A 23,119-nucleotide genomic window follows, 5' to 3' on the forward strand; every position below is an offset into this window, starting at 1 on the left:
TGTAAATGTAAATCTGTGGTTTGTCATGTGAGTTGAGGGGTGTATCTTGCCTATAAAAGATACTAACTATTCTTTTGTAAGGGACTCAGAGAATTAATTTATAGACACTGAATTGATCTGAGAGTCAAAAGGGCTATGGTGAAGCTCATATAATTAAAGATGGAATGTAAAATAAAACTCTGACTTGTGTGGTTTGTAAACTCTTTCCATTTAGTAATACAGGAAATAACCACGACACTCAGCCAGAGTACGCAGCATAGCACAGAGCAATTATGGAATTTGGGAACTTTTTCAAAAAGAGAGGCAAAAAAAGCAAGCACTTTGAGCATGAGCAGACAGCAGTGAATGAGGTGGAGGGCAGAAAGTCAAAGTGCCGTAGCAGCTGCAGAGTTGGCCACAGGTTTGTGCAGGGGTGGTGGTGGTAACTAACTAGCTAGTCTCCCTCAGCATAAGGGCTGGCTAATGCTAATAAGCTAGCATAAGCATTCAGCTTCCTTAAGCTACTGGGTGTCAGAGTTATTTAACAGTATATTTAGTGAATGGGCAAGCTAAGGATATGAATATAAGTCCTGATATTAGGAAGTGTTGATTTCCTGCGAGTGTATTTGACAGGTTTCGTTTCTGTAGCTAGCTTGGCTGGCGAGCCACGTCGGTAGCTACTGGCTGGCTAGCTAGCTGAGACAGAAAAGGTGAGTGAACGTTTTTCTGACTGAAGCACACATCTTCTGACAGTGCCCCACTGTGGAAGGAAGCGGAACTTTACTACAACTTGATATTTAACACTGTTTAAAAATGGGAAATGTTGAGGTGGTAGAACTGACTTAATGAAAGGAATCAGAGGTCTTATAATGTGGGGTTATGGTATGACTCACGAACACGACAGCATCGGTTGTTAGGCTCTGACATCCACACGTTTTCCAGCAGTTGTCTGAACTCTGTCGCGGACATCCTGACTTCAAAGAGGTCTTCTCACAAAACTGTTGGCTCTACAAACTAATGTCACCAATAACGAAAGAAACTCATGAACACGAAGGTGTAGGTTGATCTGCTCCTCGATGGAAATAGTCTAATTTACGTTATAAAGTTTGACGGTCCCTAGCTAGCCCCAGAGCTAGCCAATCCAAAGTCAGGTTGCCCACCAGCCAGCTGAAGCTAAATGTTGAAATAATTTGGCTAACTCGTCTCACCTGCAAACACACATCAAATCACACCCCAAAACAAACTCACATTTCAATTCAATTACAGCCACTTTCATTTCTTAATGAACCAAATCTAAAACAAGGCTAAATCAGGAAGTGCATTAATTAACCCTTTAAAACAAATTAAATGTTGCACCTTGTAGATGAGCCAAAGAGGAGCACTTAGAACAACAGCAGCCAGAGGCAACTGGAGGAAAGAGGATGATTTAGGTCACGTGGCAACACCAGGCCTGCAGGCTGAATCCGGCCCTTGACACATTTCTAGTCGGCCCGTACAATGTTTTGGGTGGTCAATTCATTTTGACACGCTTCCTTACCGCCGTGATGAGCTGCACTAAAAGTCACAGGAAGCACTGCCAACGTGCTTCAAGCCAAATGGCAGCGCATTGCCACACACCCACACACAAGCCAGGAAGCTGTATCATATAATCTGTAATTGCACTGACAGAATCTTCTACCAAACCAAATGTTTAAACAATGTGAACGGATCAGCTAGTCCGAAGCACCCCAACACAGGCAGGGGGCATAAAATGAGACCAGAGGCAGTGGTTGTGGTTCCTTTTCTTTTGTATAGTCTCCTAAACAGGTCTTCTTTTGCCTGACAAAATAACTCCAGTACAGGGAAGTCCAACGTTGAAACACCAGTGTAACAAAACAAATAAACTAAGAGGTTGACCAAAAGGCTGTGGCCAAATTGGAAAGCAAAATAACAAACGGCTACTCCTGTCTTAGACTATCGTCTACACATAACAGTTAGAGGAGGAACGCTTCTCTCTACCTAAAGCCTGCCTAGGTTAACGGAGAGACAAGGTGCCCAGTCACAGAAGCTTTCTCTGAGGTAGGCAAAACCAACATCCTCACAGGTCCCTGTCTCTACTCCCAATCCACCCCCAGCTCCTCTCCTGGCACACCTATATAGAGGAAGACACAAAGCAATTAGTTTTGCCCAGCTGTGTACGAATTGGCTTTACACTGAGTACCTATCCCCTGAGGAGGGTGCTGTCGTGTTCTCTTCCTCCGGCTGGTCACTGAACTCTCACAACATGTCGTAGGCTAAATGTCCATGCCAAGTTTGGGTTCCAACGGATCATTGCTGTAGCCTACAGAAAATGTCATCTTAGTCATCAAAAAGTTATAATATAACGGATTCACGCGAGGTTATAAATTACTACTAAAGGACAATAGGACACACAAGACAGTATAAATGAGTCAACAGTTGAGTCCTCTACATTTATGAAATTACAGCCTGGTGGACAGTGAATTAAACGCTTTCATGTGTCCTGTTTACAGAGAGCAGTGGAGTACAGACACATGCCACAGTCCTAGCTCGGTTTTTAAAGCTTAACAAGAAATAACAAAACATTTTAAAACTGCAACAAAACACCATGCAAAGGAGAAACGTGTCGGCCTATTACAGTAGCCTAGGCTGGCAACAACTACAATATATTTTAAGTATTTCTTATTTTGTTTTAATATGTTAAAATGCTATATATGTAAGCGCGCAATGGTATGGTCTCTATTAACCAATCCACATGGTGAGTCCAGATAAATGTTTATTATTGTTTGGTTTAATTCAACCCATTCACATAAAGTGTCTCAGTCTCTTATATTCTTCCTTTAGTATTATAGAATGTTTCACATAAACAATGTTCATCCACTAGGAGTAGTGGTATAGTCTTGATAGTCAACACACCAAAACAAAAGCAACAGTATGGTGCCTCAATAGTCAATGTATACAATCAAACACTGATATACTGTATATTCAGACTGATAACACTCAATGAAAATGAGCAGTGGACTGATTTCTCCAACCATCAGCATTAAAGACTCAAAAAGAAACAGTAGTTTCACAAAAGCACATACTGTACAGTACTCAACAAGGAGTAGCAAATTATTTCTCACACTCAGTAACCCTCAATAACTAATAGTAAAATAGTTCAACATTAGTTGGTGGAATATACAAACATGACAAACAGTCACCCATGACATACCTTTGTCTGTACATTATTCCTTTAAACTATTTTATCGCCCCCAGAAACCTCCTTTTACTCTCTGCTCTAGTAGCTCTAGGCGACCAATTCTCATAGCGTTTAGCCGTACCCTTATCCTACTCCTCCTCTGTTCCTCTGGTGATGTAGAGGTGAATCCAGGCCCTGCAGTACCTGGCTCCACTCCTATTCCCCAGGCGCTCTCTTTTGATGACTTCTGTAACCGTAATAGCCTTGGCTTCATGCATGTTAACATTAGAAGCCTCCTCCCTAAGTTTGTTTTGTTCACTGCTTTAGCACACTCTGCCAACCCGGATGTTTTAGCCGTGTCTGAATCCTGGCTTAGAAAGACCACCAAAAATTCAGACATTTTCATCCCCAATTACAAGATTTTCAGACAAGATAGAACGGCCAAAGGGGGCGGTGTTGCAATCTACTGCAAAGACTGCCTGCAGAGTTCTGTTATACTATCCAGGTCTGTTCCCAAACAATTTGAACTTCTACTTTTAAAAATCCACCTCTCTAAAAACAAGTCTCTCACCGTTGCCGCCTGCTATAGACCACCCTCTGCCCCCAGCTGTGCTCTGGACACTATATGTGAACTGATTGCCCCCCATCTATCTTCAGAGCTCGTGCTGCTAGGCGACCTAAATTTGAACATGCTCAACACCCCAGCCACCCTACAATCTAAGCTTGATGCCCTCAATCTCACACAAATTATAAATGAACCTACCAGGTACCACCCCAATTCCGTAAACACGGGTACCCTCATAGATATCATCCTAACAAACTTGCCCTCCAAATACACCTCTGCTGTTTTCAACCAAGATCTCAGCGATCACTGCCTCATTGCCTGCATCCGTAATGGGTCAGCGGTCAAACGACCTCCACTCATCACTGTCAAACGCTCCCTGAAACACTTCAGCGAGCAGGCCTTTCTAATCGACCTGGCCGGGGTATCCTGGAAGGATATTGATCTCATCCCGTCAGTAGAGGATGCCTGGTCATTTTTTAAAAATGCCTTCCTCACCATCTTGAATAAGCATGCCCCATTCAAGAAATTTAGAACCAGGAACAGATATAGCCCTTGGTTCTCTCCTGACCTGACTGCCCTTAACCAACAGAAAAACATCCTATGGCGTTCTGCATTAGCATCGAATAGCCCCCGTGATATGCAACTTTTCAGGGAAGCCAGAAACCAATATACACAGGCAGTTAGAACAGCCAAGGCTAGCTATTTCAAGCAGAAATTTGCTTCCTGCAACACAAATTCAAAAAAGTTCTGGGACACCGTAAAGTCCATGGAGAATAAGAACACCTCCTCCCAGCTTCCAACCGCTCTGAAGATAGGAAACACTGTCACCACCGACAAATCCACTATAATCGAGAATTTCAATAAGCATTTTTCTACGGCTGGCCATGCTTTCCACCTGGCTACCCCCACCCCGGACAACAGCACTGCCCTCCCCTCTGCTACTCGCCCAAGCCTTCCCCATTTCTCTTTCTCCCAAATACAGTCAGCTGATGTTCTAAATGAGCTGCAAAATCTGGACCCTTACAAATCAGCCGGGCTAGATAATCTGGACCCTTTCTTTCTAAAACTATCTGCTGAAATTGTTGCCACCCCTATTACTAGCCTCTTCAACCTCTCTTTCGTGTCGTCTGAGATCCCCAAAGATTGGAAAGCAGCTGCGGTTATCCCCCTCTTCAAAGGGGGGGACACCCTTGACCCTAACTGCTACAGACCTATATCTATCCTACCCTGCCTTTCTAAGGTCTTCGAAAGCCAAGTCAACAAACAGATTACCGACCATTTCGAATCCCACCACACCTTCTCCGCAATGCAATCTGGTTTCAGAGCTGGTCATGGGTGCACCTCAGCCACGCTCAAGGTCATAAACGATATCGTAACCGCCATCGATAGGAAACAATACTGTGCAGCCGTATTCATTGACCTGGCCAAGGCCTTTGACTCTGTCAATCACCACATCCTCATTGGCAGACTCGACAGCCTTGGTTTCTCTAATGATTGCCTCGCCTGGTTCACCAACTACTTCTCTGATCGAGTTCAGTGTGTCAAATCGGAGGGTCTGTTGTCCGGGCCTCTGGCAGTCTCTATGGGGGTGCCACAGGGTTCAATTCTTGGACCGACTCTCTTCTCTGTTTACATCAATGATGTCGCTCTTGCTGCTGGTGATTCTCTGATCCACCTCTACGCAGACGACACTATTCTGTATACTTCTGGCCCTTCTTTTGACACTGTGTTAACAACCCTCCAGGCGAGCTTCAATGCCATACAACTCTCCTTCCGTGGCCTCCAACTGCTCTTAAATACAAGTAAAACCAAATGCATGCTCTTCAACCGATCGCTGCCTGCTCCTGCCCGCCTGTCCAACATCACTACTTTGGACGGCTCTGACTTAGAATATGTGGACACCTACAAATACCTAGGTGTCTGGTTAGACTGCAAACTCTCCTTCCAGACTCACATCAAACATCTCCAATCCAAAGTCAAATCTAGAATTGGCTTCCTATTCCGCAACAAAGCATCCTTTACTCATGCTGCCAAACATACCCTTGTAAAACTGACCATCCTACCAATCCTCGACTTCGGTGATGTCATTTACAAAATAGCCTCCAAAACCCTACTCAATAAATTGGATGCAGTCTATCACAGTGCCATCCGTTTTGTCACCAAAGCCCCATATACTACCCACCACTGCGACCTGTACACTCTCGTTGGCTGGCCCTCGCTTCATACTCGTCGCCAAACCCACTGGTTCCAGGTCATCTACAAGACCCTGCTAGGTAAAGTCCCCCCTTATCTCAGCTCGCTGGTCACCATAGCAGCACCTACCTGTAGCACGCGCTCCAGCAGGTATATCTCTCTAGTCACCCCCAAAACCAATTCTTCCTTTGGACGCCTCTCCTTCCAGTTCTCTGCTGCCAATGACTGGAACGAACTACAACAATCTCTGAAACTGGAAACACCTATCTCCCTCACTAGCTTTAAGCACCAGCTGTCAGAGCAGCTCATAGATTACTGCACCTGTATATAACCCATCTACAATTTAGCCCAAACAACTACCTCTTTACCTACTGTATTTATTTATTAATTTATTTTGCTCCTTTGCACCCCTTTATTTCTGTCTCTACTTTGCACTTTCTTCCACCGCAAACCAACCATTCCATTGTTTTTTTAGTTTTTATTTTACGTGCTGTGTTGTACTCACTTCGCCTCCATGGCCTTTTATATTTTTATTTATTTATACATATATTTGTTTGCCTTCACCTCCCTTATCTCACCTCACTTGCTCACATTGTATATAGACTTATTTTTTTATTTGTTTTCACTGTATTATTGACTATATGTTGTTTTACTCCATGTGTAACTATGTGTTGTTGTATGTGTCGAACTGCTTTGCTTTATCTTGGCCAGGTCGCAATTGTAAATGAGAACGTGTTCTCAATTTGCCTACCTGGTTAAATAAAGGTTAAATAAAAAAATAAAAAAACATTGTAGATAATCAACCTCTGATTATCAGATAACTTGAAAGTATGTCACAAATAAAATAGTCAATCAAATAAAATGAAGTTGATTTTGTTTCAACTCAGTCCCGTTTAACAAAATAAACCAGCGACTCAAGCCTAAACTATCTTCATTGTCAATGTCCTTTCATCTCCCATCATAGAACTCCTTTCTTCCATGAGAGAATCATGTTCTTTCTTTTAGTCACTGTGAAACAATCTCAAGTCCGCTTCTTTCATATCCGTTACCAAACTAATGATCTTCAGCTTCAATGAGTTAGTAATCCGCATCTCTAGTCACAGTTAGCGATATGCTCCAGCTCATGAGTTTCCAGAATAGCTGTATTTGCTTAAGCCACACTGTCTGCCTCTGTGGCTAATTGTTATTTGTTGCCAACTTCACACCATCTCTGTCCATTCACACTGCCACTATCCTGTTCTATGAATGACGTTGAGTCTAAGTCCAACAGTGACAGTTTTTACTTCCCTTTGCTGTAGTTCAATGTCCGCTTTCCTCCAGCTGCAACTTCCTGCGCTATTCAATGTCACGATCCTTGACATTGCTGGTCCCGATCCCGTGCTTCTGCTAACTCGCCGCTCTGTAGCCGAAGGCTCTATGGTCCCAGCGCCATTGGCAAGCTCGCTAATATTGCTTGCCGCAGCAAAACATTTGTGGTCTCTCTCGCTCCGCTTGCAGCGACGATGAATGAAAATAGTATTACACAGAAAGTCTCTCATCCGTTCTCCAGTACAATCTTAGAAAAATGGGGTCCAAAAGGGTTCCTCAGCTGTCCCCATAGGAGAACCGTTTTTGGTTCAAGGTAGAACTCTTTTGGGTTCCATTTAGATCCCTCTCTGGAAAAGGTTCTACATGGAACTCAAAAGGGTTCTACCTTGAACCAAAAAGGGTTGTTCAAAGGGTTCTCCTACGGGACAGCCGAAGAACCCTTTTAGGTTCTTGATAGCACCTTTGTTTCTAAGAGTGTAAACTCCACTGATTTCAGGTAAGTCACGTTATTTCTAACTGTATTTATTGTCTTCTTCTTTGGAATCTATAGGCTATACTGTACATTTCTCATTCATAATATCAATTGCATTTGCATTACATTGTTATGTAATTCATGAGATTATTGTTATATAGCCTTCTCTATTGTACCCATGTGGAAGAGAGGAGTCTGGCGTATTACAGGCTGACTACACCGCTCGCGTCGCGTGCACGAGCATTGCAAAATACATTTTGAAATCTATATTATTCAATTATTGCACCCACACTGCTCGCGCACGCCAACGTGTCTGCGTTGCCAAGGGCTAAAATTGAAGTCAGTTCTATTTGTGATGCAGATCGCGCTGCAAGTCCCGCCTCTCCCATCTCCTCATTGGTTTATAGAACCAGGTACCCACGTGCCATCTCTGCATTGGTTATACCCATGTGGGTGACTGAAAGACAAACGAGGTCAGTGGAGGTAATGCACCTAATTTATGGAAGTTGCCAATTGCAATATAAAGTCCAGAGAAGAAAAAGCCTGGAAGGAGGAGAAATGACTAGAAATGATTCGGTTGACCGTTTTATTTGTGGATTAATTGTCGGAGTAGAGGACCTTGTGCATTTCAGGTAAAATAGCAACTCAATGTTTTTTCCCAGGACAAATTAACTAGCAACAGCAAGATATCTAAATAGGACAAATTAGCTAGCAAGTGCAAGCTAGCTAGCTAAATTGCCATAAATGTTTAATGCTTTTCGACCTGTCCCCAAATTAATGTAATTGGTTCAGAGTTTGTTTTGATATTTTAACCTGCGTGTCGTGATCTCATTTGGTGTGGGGGGACAAAATAAATGTATGCACGATGGCGCACGTGCGAAGCCGGTTTGGGTTCCGTGTTAGGGCAGCACAATGTTTGGTCATGGAAGTTTTTCCTGTCGTTGTCAGAGAATAAAAGATCAACACCAAGCCTGATCCTTTGGTTGGCGGATCGCGTCCAACTTAAAGGTGCATACACCACCACCTACTGCTCTAAAGTGTGAGGCCAGTCACATCCTACATACATTAAATTATCTTCCTTATTCCTGTTCATCAAGTAAATGTAAAAAATTCACAACCAACTAACCCTACACCTATATACCACTATTTTATATAAATATAAATCACCACCCCATGAACTCTTCTGCAGTAAAATCTCATACACCCAGTTACTTCTCTGCAGCTGCCACGTACACTCATTAAAAACCCACTACCCCATTCCACTACTTTGACCCTATCTGCTCCTGCACCATGCCAACGGCCTGGGAGGACGGGACACCACCACTCAACACACCCTGGAACTCTTCTGGAGTCGTATACCCAAAATACCTCCCTGCGGCTTCCACCACAACATATATTTTCTGTGATTTACTTTCCATTTCTGCGGTACAGTTGATAACCATTGCTATGAATGCTAAAAAGCCAACCTTATTGAAGCATAACTCACTCATTACCCTATTCTTCTGTATTGGCACAGATCTATTGCTCACAGAGATGCTCTCAGCATCCCTCACCCTTGACCCTCCTCCTCCACTTTCTTCACTGCCTCAGCATATAACACCCTCTGCACTACTCTGACTCTGGACACTTTAATCTGCCTCTCTCGCACCGGACACTTCTGATCCCCAGCAACATGAGCACCCCTACAATTGACAGATACAACTTTATCCTCTGATCTCCACAATCATCTGTCCCATGCCCTCCTGCACACTTCCCACATCTTAGAATCTCCCTCCTTCACACTGCTGCAACATGACCATAAATGTTGCACCTGAAACAGTGGAACAGTGGATTCTGCACAAAAGCTCTGGCAGGATAACTGATACAAGTATTTGAGAAAAAGTATTTGATACACTGCCAATTTTGCAGGTTTTCCTACTTACAAAGCATGTAGAGGTCTGTCATTTTTATCATAGATACACTTCAACTGTGAGAGACGGAATCTTAAACAAAAATCCAGAAAATCACATTGTATGATTTTTAAGTAATTAATTTGCATTTTATTGCATGACATAAGTATTTGATCAGGATAAGGATAACATCTTATAAAGGCTTCATAAAGTGAGCATTCAAATACAATAGTGATAGCTACCAATAAACGTTTTTATAATCAGCATTATACTGTATATTCATTTTGATTTTGAGTAGAGGGTGGTGTTTCCTTTTGTTTAGGGGGGCCATGGATATTGTTTGTATTGCTTCTTTGAATTTTCTCTGTTTCTCTTGAAAAGAGTTAAGAAACGTCTTCGTAAGATGACTAACCTGTGCCAGTACATTAACTCTTATGGAAAAAGAACACATCAGGATTCCCCCTTATATGAACATCTGTATTGTAAACAGCTAACTGGGTATCTGTCAAATCAAAATACTTATTCAATAAAGTCATGGTTATTTTCCTTAATTTTGGAGACCTACTTGCTTCATTCTATGGTGTAATTCGCTTAGTAAAAAAGTCACACTTCTACCTGATTGAGCCTCAAATACAACAGAAAAACAAGTATGCTGTTATATAATGGACACCTCCACCTGTATCAAAAACATTCATCTCTGCCTCTCTGTTCTTAGACTCCATTAATACATCAGGCTAATTGTATTGGTTGGCCAGGCTTGTGGTGCAGCCAAAGCTTTACACACTGAATGGTTGGCCAAAGCACAGATCAGGATGAAAAACAGCTGAGAATAGCCATACAGCATAGCTTACACAAGCACCAGTCACTGCTGTCGAAACAGGGAAAGACGTGCTGAATACAAATCGTCCTAACCTAAACTCCAAATTATAACAGCACACTGACTGCATGTCCTGATGGGAGCACATACTGTAGTTCCCAGAAGACAACATAAAGACAATAAATAGGTAGTTATCTACATACAAGTCATTATATTTATAAGAACAATGCTATTTGCAGTTACTTTCAGATGCAGTTACAGTTTCAGATGCAGTTACTTCTTACGGGTTGATGGAGGCATGCTAAGAGGCTAAGGAAATAACACAAATCTAATCAACATAAATCATAAAAACTCCCATAACAAGGAAGTGATGGAAAAGATCAATGAAAATATATAACGCAAGTTACAACAACAGGCCTGGCACAGGCTAAGCTTGATCTGCTCCCCTAACAGAGAGGTACAAACAGGTCATTTCTCTAAGTCTGTGTTGTACACCTGACTGACCGGGGTTGGCAGGGATTACAGTGGGACACTAACTGCTTGGAGACAGTTGTCTATGAGCTCAGACTGGGCACTTAGTTTGATTACCCTCGCCTCTTAGCCCTGACTAGGGTTGCAAAGCATGCCCTTCTTTCACCACTATATAAACCTGTGACGAAAATTCAACTTCCTGTTCCAAGGATGTGAGGACTTGCGGACTTCAGCCATAATATTTGTTGTAATACTATTCTTAGGCTAAATTGACCATAATTAGTGCTTGTAAAGTTACTGCCATCAGAGGTATTATGACGGTCAAAATTAGAGCTTTCAAATGTCTGATATTTAGAATTCAAGAAATAGGTTCTAGCAACAACAAAAAATTATTCCCTTGCCTGTTTGCCTGTGAGCCAATGCCACAGATGTTAGAAAATTGAGATAAGTTATGTGTGTAACAAATCTGAGTAAGTTGATGTGTATGATATTGGATATGATATAATGAGAGTGTGTATGATGTCTGTATAAGAGTAAGACTATAATGTGTGATGTCGAAATAAATAATAACTCTGCTTTTTTGCATGTTTGAGTGTCTATGTGTGTAACATGTAGTGCGTATAGCCTTAATAGTCATAATTGTAATCCATTTCGTATCACCATCATAGTTGCATCATAATTACCTTTAACATAATTGAAAAACACATCCCAGTGTTTCCATAGCAATTGACATTTCACATATTCATGAAAGAGACCTTGCATTACTCTAGAGACGTCTTCACTACAGTACAAATGTATTCCGTACAATATATTATTATTCCCCAATGCCCCTATTTTGATATCTTCCCCTTGGTTGTTGTAAACATATATAAACTTGTAGGCAAATACATAAAAAGATAGATAAACAATACACATTAACACATTAAATTATAAAACAATTCTCGACAATAAAGAGAGAGGGAGAGAAGAGAAAAGAGAGAAAGAGAGAATGAGAGAATGAGAGCGAGTTCTGCAAGGTGCTACAAACACTAAACAGAAAATAACCACCCACAACTAACAGTGGGAAAACAGGCTACCTAAGTATGGTTCTCAATCAGAGACAACAATAGACAGCTGCCTCTGATTGGGAACCATACCAGGCCAAACATAGAAATACAAAACCTAGACATACAAACATAGAATGCCCACCCACATCACACCCTGACCAAACAAAAAACAGAAACATACAAAGCAATCTACGGTCAGGGCGTGACAGCGAGATCAGGTGTGTGTGTATGTATAAGGTCGTATGTGTAAGCAAGCATGTAGTTGAGTACGTGTGTGTTCATATCCACTTCATAATGTTCAGATATTTTAAACAGTTCCTATACCTTATTTTTTTCGGAACCTGAAGTCCCTGTAGAATTTAGTACAGCCACAGTGTTATGGAGCTGTCTCAGAATAGCTGTCCATCTATAAAGAGTTTGTCCACAATGATAAAGGCACGCCTACCATCCATCCTTTGTTGTCTTTGAACCGGATACAGTCTCTTATGACGTTTGTTTATCTCCCTTGGAAATTGGTCATTGAGACCGAATTTGGACCCTTTAAGCTCCCTTCCTCTGCTTTTGATCTGCTTCTTTTGTTGGTAGTGTTCAAATTTTGCGATGATCGGTCGGGGACCCTTGGTCTTGTCGCTCCGAGCTCCAAGTCTGTGTACTCGGCGGAAAGCCACCTTGTTTACAGTCTCTATAGGAAGTTTCAAAGTGGATTTCATGAATTCTCTGATCGCGCCCTCTGGATTATTGGATGCGTCCTCAGGAATACCAGAAAAAAAATGATTTTCACGCATGCTACGACTTTGTATGTTTAGTAGCGTCTCCTTCATCACTCTGTTTTCCCTGAGTAGACAATCCATGTTGGAATCGTGTATTTTTACCTTGGCTGTGAGTGTCTTGTTTTCTCTTTGGAGCACCAGACATTCTTTAAAAGACAAGCCGGCCTTCCATCTACGACCAACCGATCGAAGCGCAGCTCAGAGTAAATATTTATTGCATTTTCCTTTTCCAAATGGGCGGTTATTTAGAATGCATAAGATTCTGTATTTACGATAGAGTAGCTGCCTACGGCCCGATAGAGACACAAAATCTTTTTGTTCCTCAGTCTTCCAGCTCTTTCATTCAAAACCCAACCCCCTTTCTTTGTCTAACCAGCCGTCATATCTGTTCCATCCGCCAGGGACGTTTTCCTTTACGACATCATTTGTAATCAACGTATGATCCATTCTGTGTAGATGTAATTCTGTGTGATTATTTAGGTATTTAGTAAATAAATAATTAAACCAAATTTTGTATTGCTGATTCAACTTGTTAGCCAGGGTTCGTGAAGATAACCAAGATTTTTCCACTTTCAGATGAGACTAAATAAGGTGACGATTAAATATTGACTGCTATTGAGGTAAAATATTACCTGGTCTTTAAGAGTTTATTCGGAAGACAACAGCTCTATTAACATTCTTTCGTGGTGCCCCGACTTTCTAGTTAATTGCATTTACCTGATTAGCTTAATCAGGAAATATTAATTACAGAGAAATTATTTTATAGAATAGCATGTCATATCACTTAATCTGGCATAGCCAAAGACACAACAACTCGCACGTCCAGGGATTCCACCTCGCCTCCGAGTCATCCCGGAAGTCCCCGACGGTCCCGTGGCCGAGAGCACCCAAGATTTCACGACGTTCCTCGAGAGTCACCGGGAAGGGCCGAGGCACTGTTTCCCGAGCCCGTGCAACTAGGCAGGGCTGGACTGTTGCCAGCAGAATAGCAACACCGGATCAGCACAAGGAGCTGTCTGTATTGCGGGACTTTTGGTCATTTTGTGTTCCCGTGCCCGGTAAAAGACCAGGCTCACCGGTAGGAGTGAGTACTCTGGTGGGGCATATGGGGAACTTTTCTACTTCCCTTACTCGCACCGCTTTTCATGACATTCTGCTGTGGGAAATTCCTTTGACCTCATGGCTTGGTTTTTGCTTTTTTATTTTTCTTGTTTCCGCTTTGTCATTATTGGGTATTGTGTGTAGATTTATGAGTAACATTTGTTATTTAATCAATTTTAGAATAAGGTTTTAACGTAACAAAATGTGGAAAATGTTACTTTCCAGGTGATCTTAATGTTTTGTATACTCAGTGTATAGTATTCATTTGTTATATCTGTGCCTATACTGTCCATGGGTTTCTAGTAGATAGACCATATGGTTCAAGAGAAAATAGCCTAATTAATGAAAAAAGCATCTAATCAACAATGACATTATTTTCAATTAACTCTGTAACTCTTACAACTATTGACTTTTTCCACAACTGCCGCCAGTTTAACATCAAACCATTGACAATGAATACATGTTGACATAATAATAAATAAGTGTGAAAAATAATGGAAATTATATTTCATGCTGAAACCCTCATACTAAACACCAATGGTATTCACTGAGTTGATGGTTTATATTTAATATTTATTTTTACAGCTGTCATTCTATTTTAAAGTCATCTTATTGAATTATTTCATATATTTGACATAATAAGGCCACACAGAGGGCCGGCCAGAATTAGACACCTGGACATAGACACCTGGAAGTGCCCAAAAGGGCCACTAGATGTCTTGAGATAGATTACATAAAATCCATGAAAGATATCAAAATGCTGGTAGTTTACTGGTAAACGTATAAAGCTTCCAGTAATATACCCTCCCTTTTCAAACCTAGCACTGTCATACGCCCAAATGTATCACCTGATCAAATGCCCTGTCATATGCCCAAATGTATGGCCTGATCGAATGCCTTGGTATATACCCAAAGGTCTTGATATGCCAGTGTATGAAATACAATATGTCGAAACATATATGATCCAAGCACGTTTTTTTGTATGCTTTATTATCAGTATATTAGGGACTGAGAAAATACAGTATGCCCAACTAAGCAGAATGATAATCTGTTATGGTTAATTTACTTCAGTCTGTGTAGAGTATCATTGTAATCACAATGATATGCCCAATGTATGACAGAGGCCTTGGTATGCCCAATATCTGACAGAGGCCTTGATATGCCCAGTGAATGACAGAGGTCTTGATATGCCCCGTGTATGACAGAGGTCTTGATATGCCCCGTGTATGACAGAGGTCTTGATATGCCCAATGTATGACAGAGGCTTTGATATGCCCCGTGTATGACAGAGGTCTTGATATGCCCAATGTATGACAGAGGCCTTGATATGCCCAATGAATGACATACAGTATGTTGAAACATATATGATCCAAGCAGGTTTTTTGTATGCTTTGTTATCAGTATATTAGGCACTGATAAAATACAGTATGCCCAACTAAGCAGAAAGATAGCTGTTGTGGTTCATTAACTTCAGTCTGTGTAAAGTATCATTGTAATCTCAATAATGAGTATTCTCAATGATGTGAATCTGTCTGGGAAACTTTAACATACTGTATTTATAAACATACTGTTATACACCTGTATGTTATGACTTCTGTCTGCTGATCATAGACTTATACATGTCATCTTAAACTCTGAAAATGTATTGCATTTCAGTATAGACACTTGGCTTGATCAGTTGGTTTGATGTATTATCAAAATTAACTTAGAACTTTTAGATGACTTTATAGCAGTCCTATTCAATTCGTTTTTTCAATTCAGTAAATCAAAATGTAAGTAACATAACATAGATGTGTACATAGAGAAACCTATGACAAGGCAACCTTTACAGGACTCCAGGAGGAAAGCATGGTATATGGATAATAAATTGATAATTGGGAAACAAAAGCAAAGTAACTGAACTAGGGAACACAGGTAGCTTCCTGTCTTTGATATTACCTACATCTTGCCTGTAAACAATCGTTAGACAAGGCTAAAAAAGACACCTGACGATGTGGGCCCTGATTACCTTGATGAGCTTAAAGTCTTATGTGTCTGTGTGTGTGCGTGTGTGTGTGCGCATCATTCACTTAATTTGACCATCTGTGCATGCTAAAGGAGAGAGAAGAAGAGTCCTCCAATCCTATGTGATCCTTTCAGCTACTCAGTCTCTCTGGCTCTGTTACTTGGGTAGGACCTCGTAGCTTCCAGAAGCCTCATCTACGAACCCCGTAAGAAAGTCGGTATGATCCATCTATTCAAGAACCCAGTAAAGAAGATTGATTTAGAGGCTGAATTGTTGCCGAGTTTTCGTAAGGTATGCACCCTGCTGAACACCCAAGTTTTCAACGGTAATCAGACAGAAGCACCGATGGATGAGCAGGTCTATCCACACTTACTAGGCTAAATATTTGGTTGTGTATCTCTTTATTGAAATCACATCACAAACTGACATTTTTAATCTAAAGTCTTTTTCAACGTCTGGACATAAAAAATGGGTTGTTCCCCATCCAAAGGTCATCTCTTCCCAGGGATCCCAGATGGGGTACACAAGGCTCTGCTGCCAGTACCACCAGAGGTGGGTAACATCAAGCCTGTTGAGGGAGAAAACCAAGATATTAACAATACGGATATTGACGAAGAAGTGGAGGAACTCCCACTATCAGCTGAAGAGGAAAATCCTATGGCCGCCCTGGGAAAAGTGGCGGACATGGCCCCCAACACAGCCGTTGTGTCAAACCTAGGGGCCGTCTCTCAAATAGAGGTCAAAATGACATCACAGGTGAGAAACACACAGAGTGAGGAGTTACCGGAAAAGCAGGCAAAAAAGGTCAAGAAGCGAAGGAAGAATAAGGGCGTCAAACGAGGCTGCCGAAAAGAAAAGGAGACAAACACCTCAATCATCCAGGGGAAGGTGGACCTTCCCATGCACATGGTGAGAGCTCACCAGGCCGCCTACGAATACCTGAACCCCAACATCTCCAAGTGTGAGACCCTGCTGGGGCTGCTGGACCAGGCCGCCCAGACCCAGCTCTCCCTGCAGCCCATGATGACAGCCATTGTGATGCGCTTCGAGGAGGTCAACCAGGCCCTGGAGGAGATGGCTGAGGAAGGGGAGCTGATGCTGAAGGAGCATGGCAACCACATGGCCTGGCCATCCGAGATAAGGGACCCAGCTCCCACCCCCTCCAAGCCCAATGCTGACCCATCAGAAACCCCCCCAGACCTGCTGCAGCTGCTGCTCCAGCATTCTACTGAAAAGATGAAGCTGGTGGGGAGCTCGATCCAAGGCCTGGGAGACACCGCTCTGGAAGAGGCGGCAGACTTCTTCGCCTCGCTATCTAGACTACTGGGAGAGAGGCTGCAGGCCAAGCGGGCAGTAGAGGAGCGTCTGACCCAGGTGCTGGCTCGCGTGGAGGCAGCTGCCAAGTGCAACCTCGATGACTTGTCCCTGCACAGCGAGGACAGTGGCATCGGGGGAGAGAACGAGTCACTGATGGGATCAGAGCGCCACCGTCGTCAATGGGGGAGTTCTGGGTCTGGTGGCAGTGCACGCCCCACACCCCCAAGCCATTCACCTGACCAGGTATGCCTTAACGAAGGTGAGGAGGGGGAAGAAAATGAGGAAGACGATGATGATAATGAAGATGAGGAGGATGAAGAGGAAGAGAGGTCAGGGAGGGTGCGGTCCAACTCATCCCCGCCAGACCCCATACAGAACACCAAGCACAGCAAAGGGCAGCCCCCCAAACGACCCCAGACAGCTGCCCCCTTGGGCAGGCCGGTGAGACCACCACGGTCACTGTCCATAGAATCTCTACATATTCAGGAGCTGCAACAGAAAGACCTGGACCGACGGACGGGAAACAACTCTCTGAGAAGATGCTCTTCAGGGGGGCAGAGGGTTGCTAGATATGGACTCAAAGGGTCCACAAAGGCAAACCAAGCACCAAATTCACTACCAGCGATAGCACCACAACCCCCTGGTCGCAACTCCGTCAAAAGACTCATAAACACATTCAGTGGTGGGGTGGACGGCAGACCAGGCCAAAGTCTCCCTAGTGCACACCTTAGGGGGTCTAGGAGCAGTGGAACTCCCCTCTTACCCGACATTGGAAGTGGAGAGGACATTGTCAATGGTAACAACAATAAGAACATCTGGGCAGCGGAAGGCGGGGAGGGCCTGGATGATGACAACCTGCCCCCCCCTCCCCCTGAGGTTCTGATGGACAATTCCTATGAGAGCAATGAGGAAAACCCGGATGATGAGGAAGGGGAAGAGGAGGACACCGACAGTAGGGGCCACCCTGTGCCACGCCAAAGGAGCACCGCCTCTCAGCGCCTGAGGGCCTCGTTGCAGAACATGACGGTGCTGCCCAACCGTGGAAGTGTCGGACCAATCAGACAGGATCCCGAGACGAGGGGTGGACAGCAGCCAGCATCTGAAGGCAACCAAGAGAATGAGCAGGCCGCCTCTCTCTACCATAAGGCCCGCAAGATCATCCACCTTCGCAACGCAGCTGAATCCGCTGCAAACAGACCTGACCAGGGGGTTCGAGGACCCCTTAGAGCTGGGGTGAGTCTCAGGCAAGGAAGCAGCAACCCCTATGAGGGGGAGTATTACCCCACCAGCATGCCACCGACCGTCCCACCAGTCTCCAGAGTTCGTCTACCACCCTCTTGTCCCTCTACACACCACAGACTACCAAGCCCCCCTGCTTTCGCACAGCCTAATCCACCCTCACGTCCACCCTCTCCCCGGGTCTTGAGATGGAGCAAGGAGGACAGTGGTGAAGACATGTCACCCTCAGTGTCCTTCAACGATGCTCGATCTGTGTTCTGTCAAAATAGCCAAACCAACTCCCAGAGCTGGACCCCCCACTATAGCTCTACGCTCCCTAGACCCTATGGTGAGCCCTCCCGGGGAAGGCTGTCCACACGCGGGTCCCAGACTGTCAGTCGGCGCAGCCAGTCTGACCAGAGACCCAGCCTGACAACACAACAACAGGATTTGTCCAACCCAGGCACACCACGGGGCCGGACACGAGGAAGTGAGCCAAATATGTCCAAAAGCAGTGATAGGTGAGTGTTTCCCTTTACTCCCTTTGTCTAGCTACCAGTTTAGTGGATATTAGACCAAAGGCTTCCAAATTAATGTAAATGCAGAATTATGATCATGTGTTAGAAAGTAGCCAAACAAAAAATGTCAGAGAATAGTGAATAGAAAAATAAACAGATACATTAGTTCAACTTGATAATATCTCAATGAACTACAGTATCTATGCTTAAATCAAACTTTATTTATATAGCACATTTCTTAAAAGGTGAGAGATAAAAACACAAGACGTTTTCTAAATTAGGAGACAAATACTATAACAACAACTGTGAAACTATGAGCTTGTTTGTTTTGCTTGACTTCTTCCAAAGGTCAATACTTTTGACGCCATGTAGATGGTATCTGATTCCATCAGCTGTCACTCAGTGGGTGGGTGTATGTACTGTATGTACTGTAGCAAGGCTCAAGCCATGCCCACCAGTAGTCTGTGACGCTAACAGACCTAGCTATCACCCATAGACAATGATAGAGGTATCTAGCGGCCAAAAGGCCGTATTAGCATGGCCAGCGCCATTGAGGGCTTCCACCATTTTAACGTAGTCAACTGGGTGGGACTTCCAACTTCATTGGCTGATCCATCATGGTGACTCTGTTGGAGTCATGTCCAATTGGGTCATCAGGAGAGATCAGCTTATCGTGAAGAAGAAAATGTACTATTTCAAAATGGAGATAGCCTCAATGGCGCTGCCCATGCTGTCACAGACACTATAATGGCACAGATACAGAGAGTAGTCCTCTATCTATCTCTATGCTATCACCTTCAGTTTAGAACATCATCCTAAAACAGAATGTGAATCCACAGTTGGTAGATTAATTTGAGCAACAATTTAGAATTACCATTCAGGAATTTAAATGCTCAATATTCAAATGAAAAGACACCTACACACTTTATTTTGGATTTATATAACTCTTTAAAAAAAATGTAAAGTCATCTCAAACTGTTAAAATAATAAACAACTTGTCAAAAGAGCATAGCGCAAACAAACGTTTATTCTACATTTCTCAACTATAAATAATCACAACAACCTAGCGAGAAGTGTTTACTTGATACAAGAGCCATTCCGTAACATTAAACATATGTACACTTTAGTAGCCCTAACCATTTTGATGAACACATGTGACCTGAGATTTAATTTAGAGGCAAAACAAAATAAGTAGAACAACAAATACGTGACACAGCTTACACATATGGCAGCCTGCACAATTTTCAAGCTTCTTTCAATTCCTACAGACGCCTGAGGATTCTTCATAGGTGTGGTAACTGGTGTATTCAATGGCAACTAGAGCGAAACAAGTCCAGTGGCATTTTGATGGATCAGTTTTCCAGGTAGTGGGTGTGATCATCAGATTTTTTCAGATACATCAACTTTGTCTATGTGGGTTAATAATCGTCATGTCACAGTAAATTCCAAAGTCTGCATAACAAACGTGTGCTTAACAAGTTAGTCAATGGTCAAGTATTGGGGAACACAATCTTCAAAGCAGAGTGCTGATTATCGAGATTGGATGTTAACCTAGCAGTTGAGAGCGTTGAGCCAGTAACAGAAAGGTCGCTGGTTCGAATTCCCGACCTGACCAGGTGATAAAAAATGTTTTTAAATCAAATCCGGTCGATGTGCCCTTGAGCAAGGCACTAAACCCTAATTGTTAATTTAAGTCGCTCTGGATAAGAGCGTCTGCTAATTGACTTAGATGTAAATATATATATATATATATATATATAAACACAGTAGGCCAGAGGGGGAGAGGGTATCACAGGAATGTGGACACTTCTTACTGTAAAAAACTGAAGTGACACTTCTCAGCATTAGATGAGGTGCTATAAGTTTAGCCTAATGTTACAGCAGACGATCAACGTCAACAATGTATTTTATTGGTACATTTACCCTTCTTGAGTGTGAGTAATTAAACATGGGGGGACTGAGGACTGCAAATTGCAAGAACATGTTGTCTGTTAGTCCATTAGCATAAACTTGAGCACAACAACAACTTTAAATTCTATATTTGAACCCAATACCTTGTTATCAGTGTTTACATCACCATCACTCACTTACCCTACGTACTGCCTCCAGATTTACCCTGAGACAAACCACCTGTTTGGCCTAATCCTGGGTAGATTAGCTCTCCTTCCCCACTGCATCTCCCAGCTACCTAGTCCGCTACCCCATAATCCACGACTACATCCACAACTAAAGCCTCTCCTTTTCCTGTTGTCTTATAGGATGGTCAATGGTCTTGTGATGGAAGGGGACAACCAATCAGATCCAAGTGCTGTTGATACTGATTTGGATCCTGAGCAGTAGTGCATGGCAGTCTGCCAGGGCAGAATCTACCAAGCGAATTAGAGGGTGAGGACTGAGCATAGAAAGGGATTATGGATTAGGAGGACTCTTAAGGCTAAGACTTCCCTTCTAATGAGAAGAGAAGGGGCTTATTCTAAGAAAGTGTGTTAGGTAATTGACCATGCTTCTCCCTCAGATTGCTTGACTGCAATAGAGAAAAGGTTGAAATACAGTGTACATGTTTTGGTCTATCTATTACGTCCTCTGATATGATGTTTTGTAATACAGTAATTACTGAAAACAAAAAACTATTTTGGGATATGTTGATTTATTGAGTGTACGTTGCGATCTGTCAGTACATTTGTGGAAATTAAAATCAATGTAATATACTGTATTGACTAAGACTAATTATATATTGGTTAATAGGTACAATTATTTGTTTCTTGTCCATGTCCTATTGTTTTTGAATTAGCATTTTGTGTTTGAACTGTTGGTATTTTTGTTATACAGTAACTACAGAGTTTGTTTACAAATGTTGTTTTATTATTATTTCGTAGTTTCACCTTTGTATTTTGTTTATTTCCGTTTTTTTCTACCTGTTCCCAATAAAAAAAATATATATATATACTGCCAACAGAGGAGAGAGGTGTAACTTAAACACATTACGTCACCCAGCTATAAATGGCTCCCCGAATCGTCTCACAATACAGTTCTCTGAGCATTAAAATAATTATAGGTTATATTCTGTGTTATTATGTTAGGCCTATACATTTTCTTGGGGGGACCTGACAAATGAGCATGTATTACAAGGGAAATAGTCAACTGCTCATTTGCAAAAAACATTTTCATAGTTCCTGATTCCCACACCCTTGCTGTGCATAAAGGATAAACTCATCAGTTTAAGTCAGCTATGAGATAATAAACCTGTTGTCCCACTGGTCCATTTTTTATAGAACTGCACCCAGAAACGTGAAATACTGTAGCAAATTGCAGCTTGTAGCAGATTGTATTTTCATAAAAAGTCAAGCTAGTCTGCACCAGAACATTAATTTGTCTGACTGTCTACAGTAATGATTTACAGAGAGAATGCAAGAGAGAGAGAGTATGTGAGAGAAAGAGAAGTAAAAAGGTTAGACATCAGGAATTTACAGTCACATTGACAGTACATACAGTGCAATCGGGAAGTATTCAGACCCCTTGACTTTTTTCACGTTTTGTTACGTTACAGCCTTATTATAAATTGGATTAAATAATTTTTTCCCCCTCATTAATCTACATACAAGACCCCATAATGGCAAAGTAAAAACGTATTTTTAGGAATGTTTGCAAATTTAAATAACAAAACGGAAATATCACATTTACATAAGTATTCAGACCCTTTACTCAGTACTTTGTTGAAGCATCTTTGGCAGCGATTACAGCCTTGAGTCTTCTTGGGTGTGACGCTACAAGCTTGGCACACCTGTATTTGGGGAGTTTCTCCCATTCTTCTCTGCAGATCCTCTCAAGCTCTGTCAGGTTGGATAGGGAGCGTCGCTGGACAACTATTTTCCAGGTCTCTCCAGAGATGTTAGATCAGGTTCAAGTCCGGGCTCTGACTGGGCCACTCAAGGACATTCAGAGACTTGTCCCGAAGCCACTTATGCATTGTCTTGGCTGTGTTCTTAGGGTTGTTGTCCTGTTGGAAGGTGAACCTTTGCCCCAGTGTGAGGTCCTGAGTGCTCTAGAGCAGGTTTTCATAAAGGATCTCTGTACTTTGCTCTGTTCATCTTTCCCTCGATCCTGACTAGTCTCCCAGTCCTTGTCACTGAAAAACATTCGCACAGCATGATGCTGACACCACCATGCTTCACCGTAGGGATGGTGCCAGGTTTCCTCCAGACGTGACACGTGGCATTCAGGCCAAAGAGTTCAATCTTGGTTTCATCAGACCAGAGAATCTTGTTTCTCATG

At 42.6% G+C, this 23,119-nt stretch overlaps 1 protein-coding gene across 1 annotated transcript; it reads left to right on the forward strand.

Moving 5' to 3' along the window:
* Positions 1–14,950: 14,950 nt before the first annotated feature.
* Positions 14,951–22,098, forward strand: LOC139582613 (photoreceptor cilium actin regulator-like). The gene is made up of 2 exons (XM_071412756.1): positions 14,951–18,850; positions 21,106–22,098. The coding sequence occupies exons 1-2, from the start codon at positions 16,263–16,265 to the stop codon at positions 21,185–21,187; spliced, it is 2,670 nt and encodes an 889-aa protein (XP_071268857.1). The 5' UTR covers positions 14,951–16,262; the 3' UTR covers positions 21,188–22,098.
* The last annotated feature ends 1,021 nt before the right edge of the window (positions 22,099–23,119 follow it).

The sequence above is a fragment of the Salvelinus alpinus genome, chromosome 8 (assembly GCF_045679555.1).
Source record: "Salvelinus alpinus chromosome 8, SLU_Salpinus.1, whole genome shotgun sequence".
Classification (NCBI taxonomy): domain Eukaryota; kingdom Metazoa; phylum Chordata; class Actinopteri; order Salmoniformes; family Salmonidae; genus Salvelinus; species Salvelinus alpinus.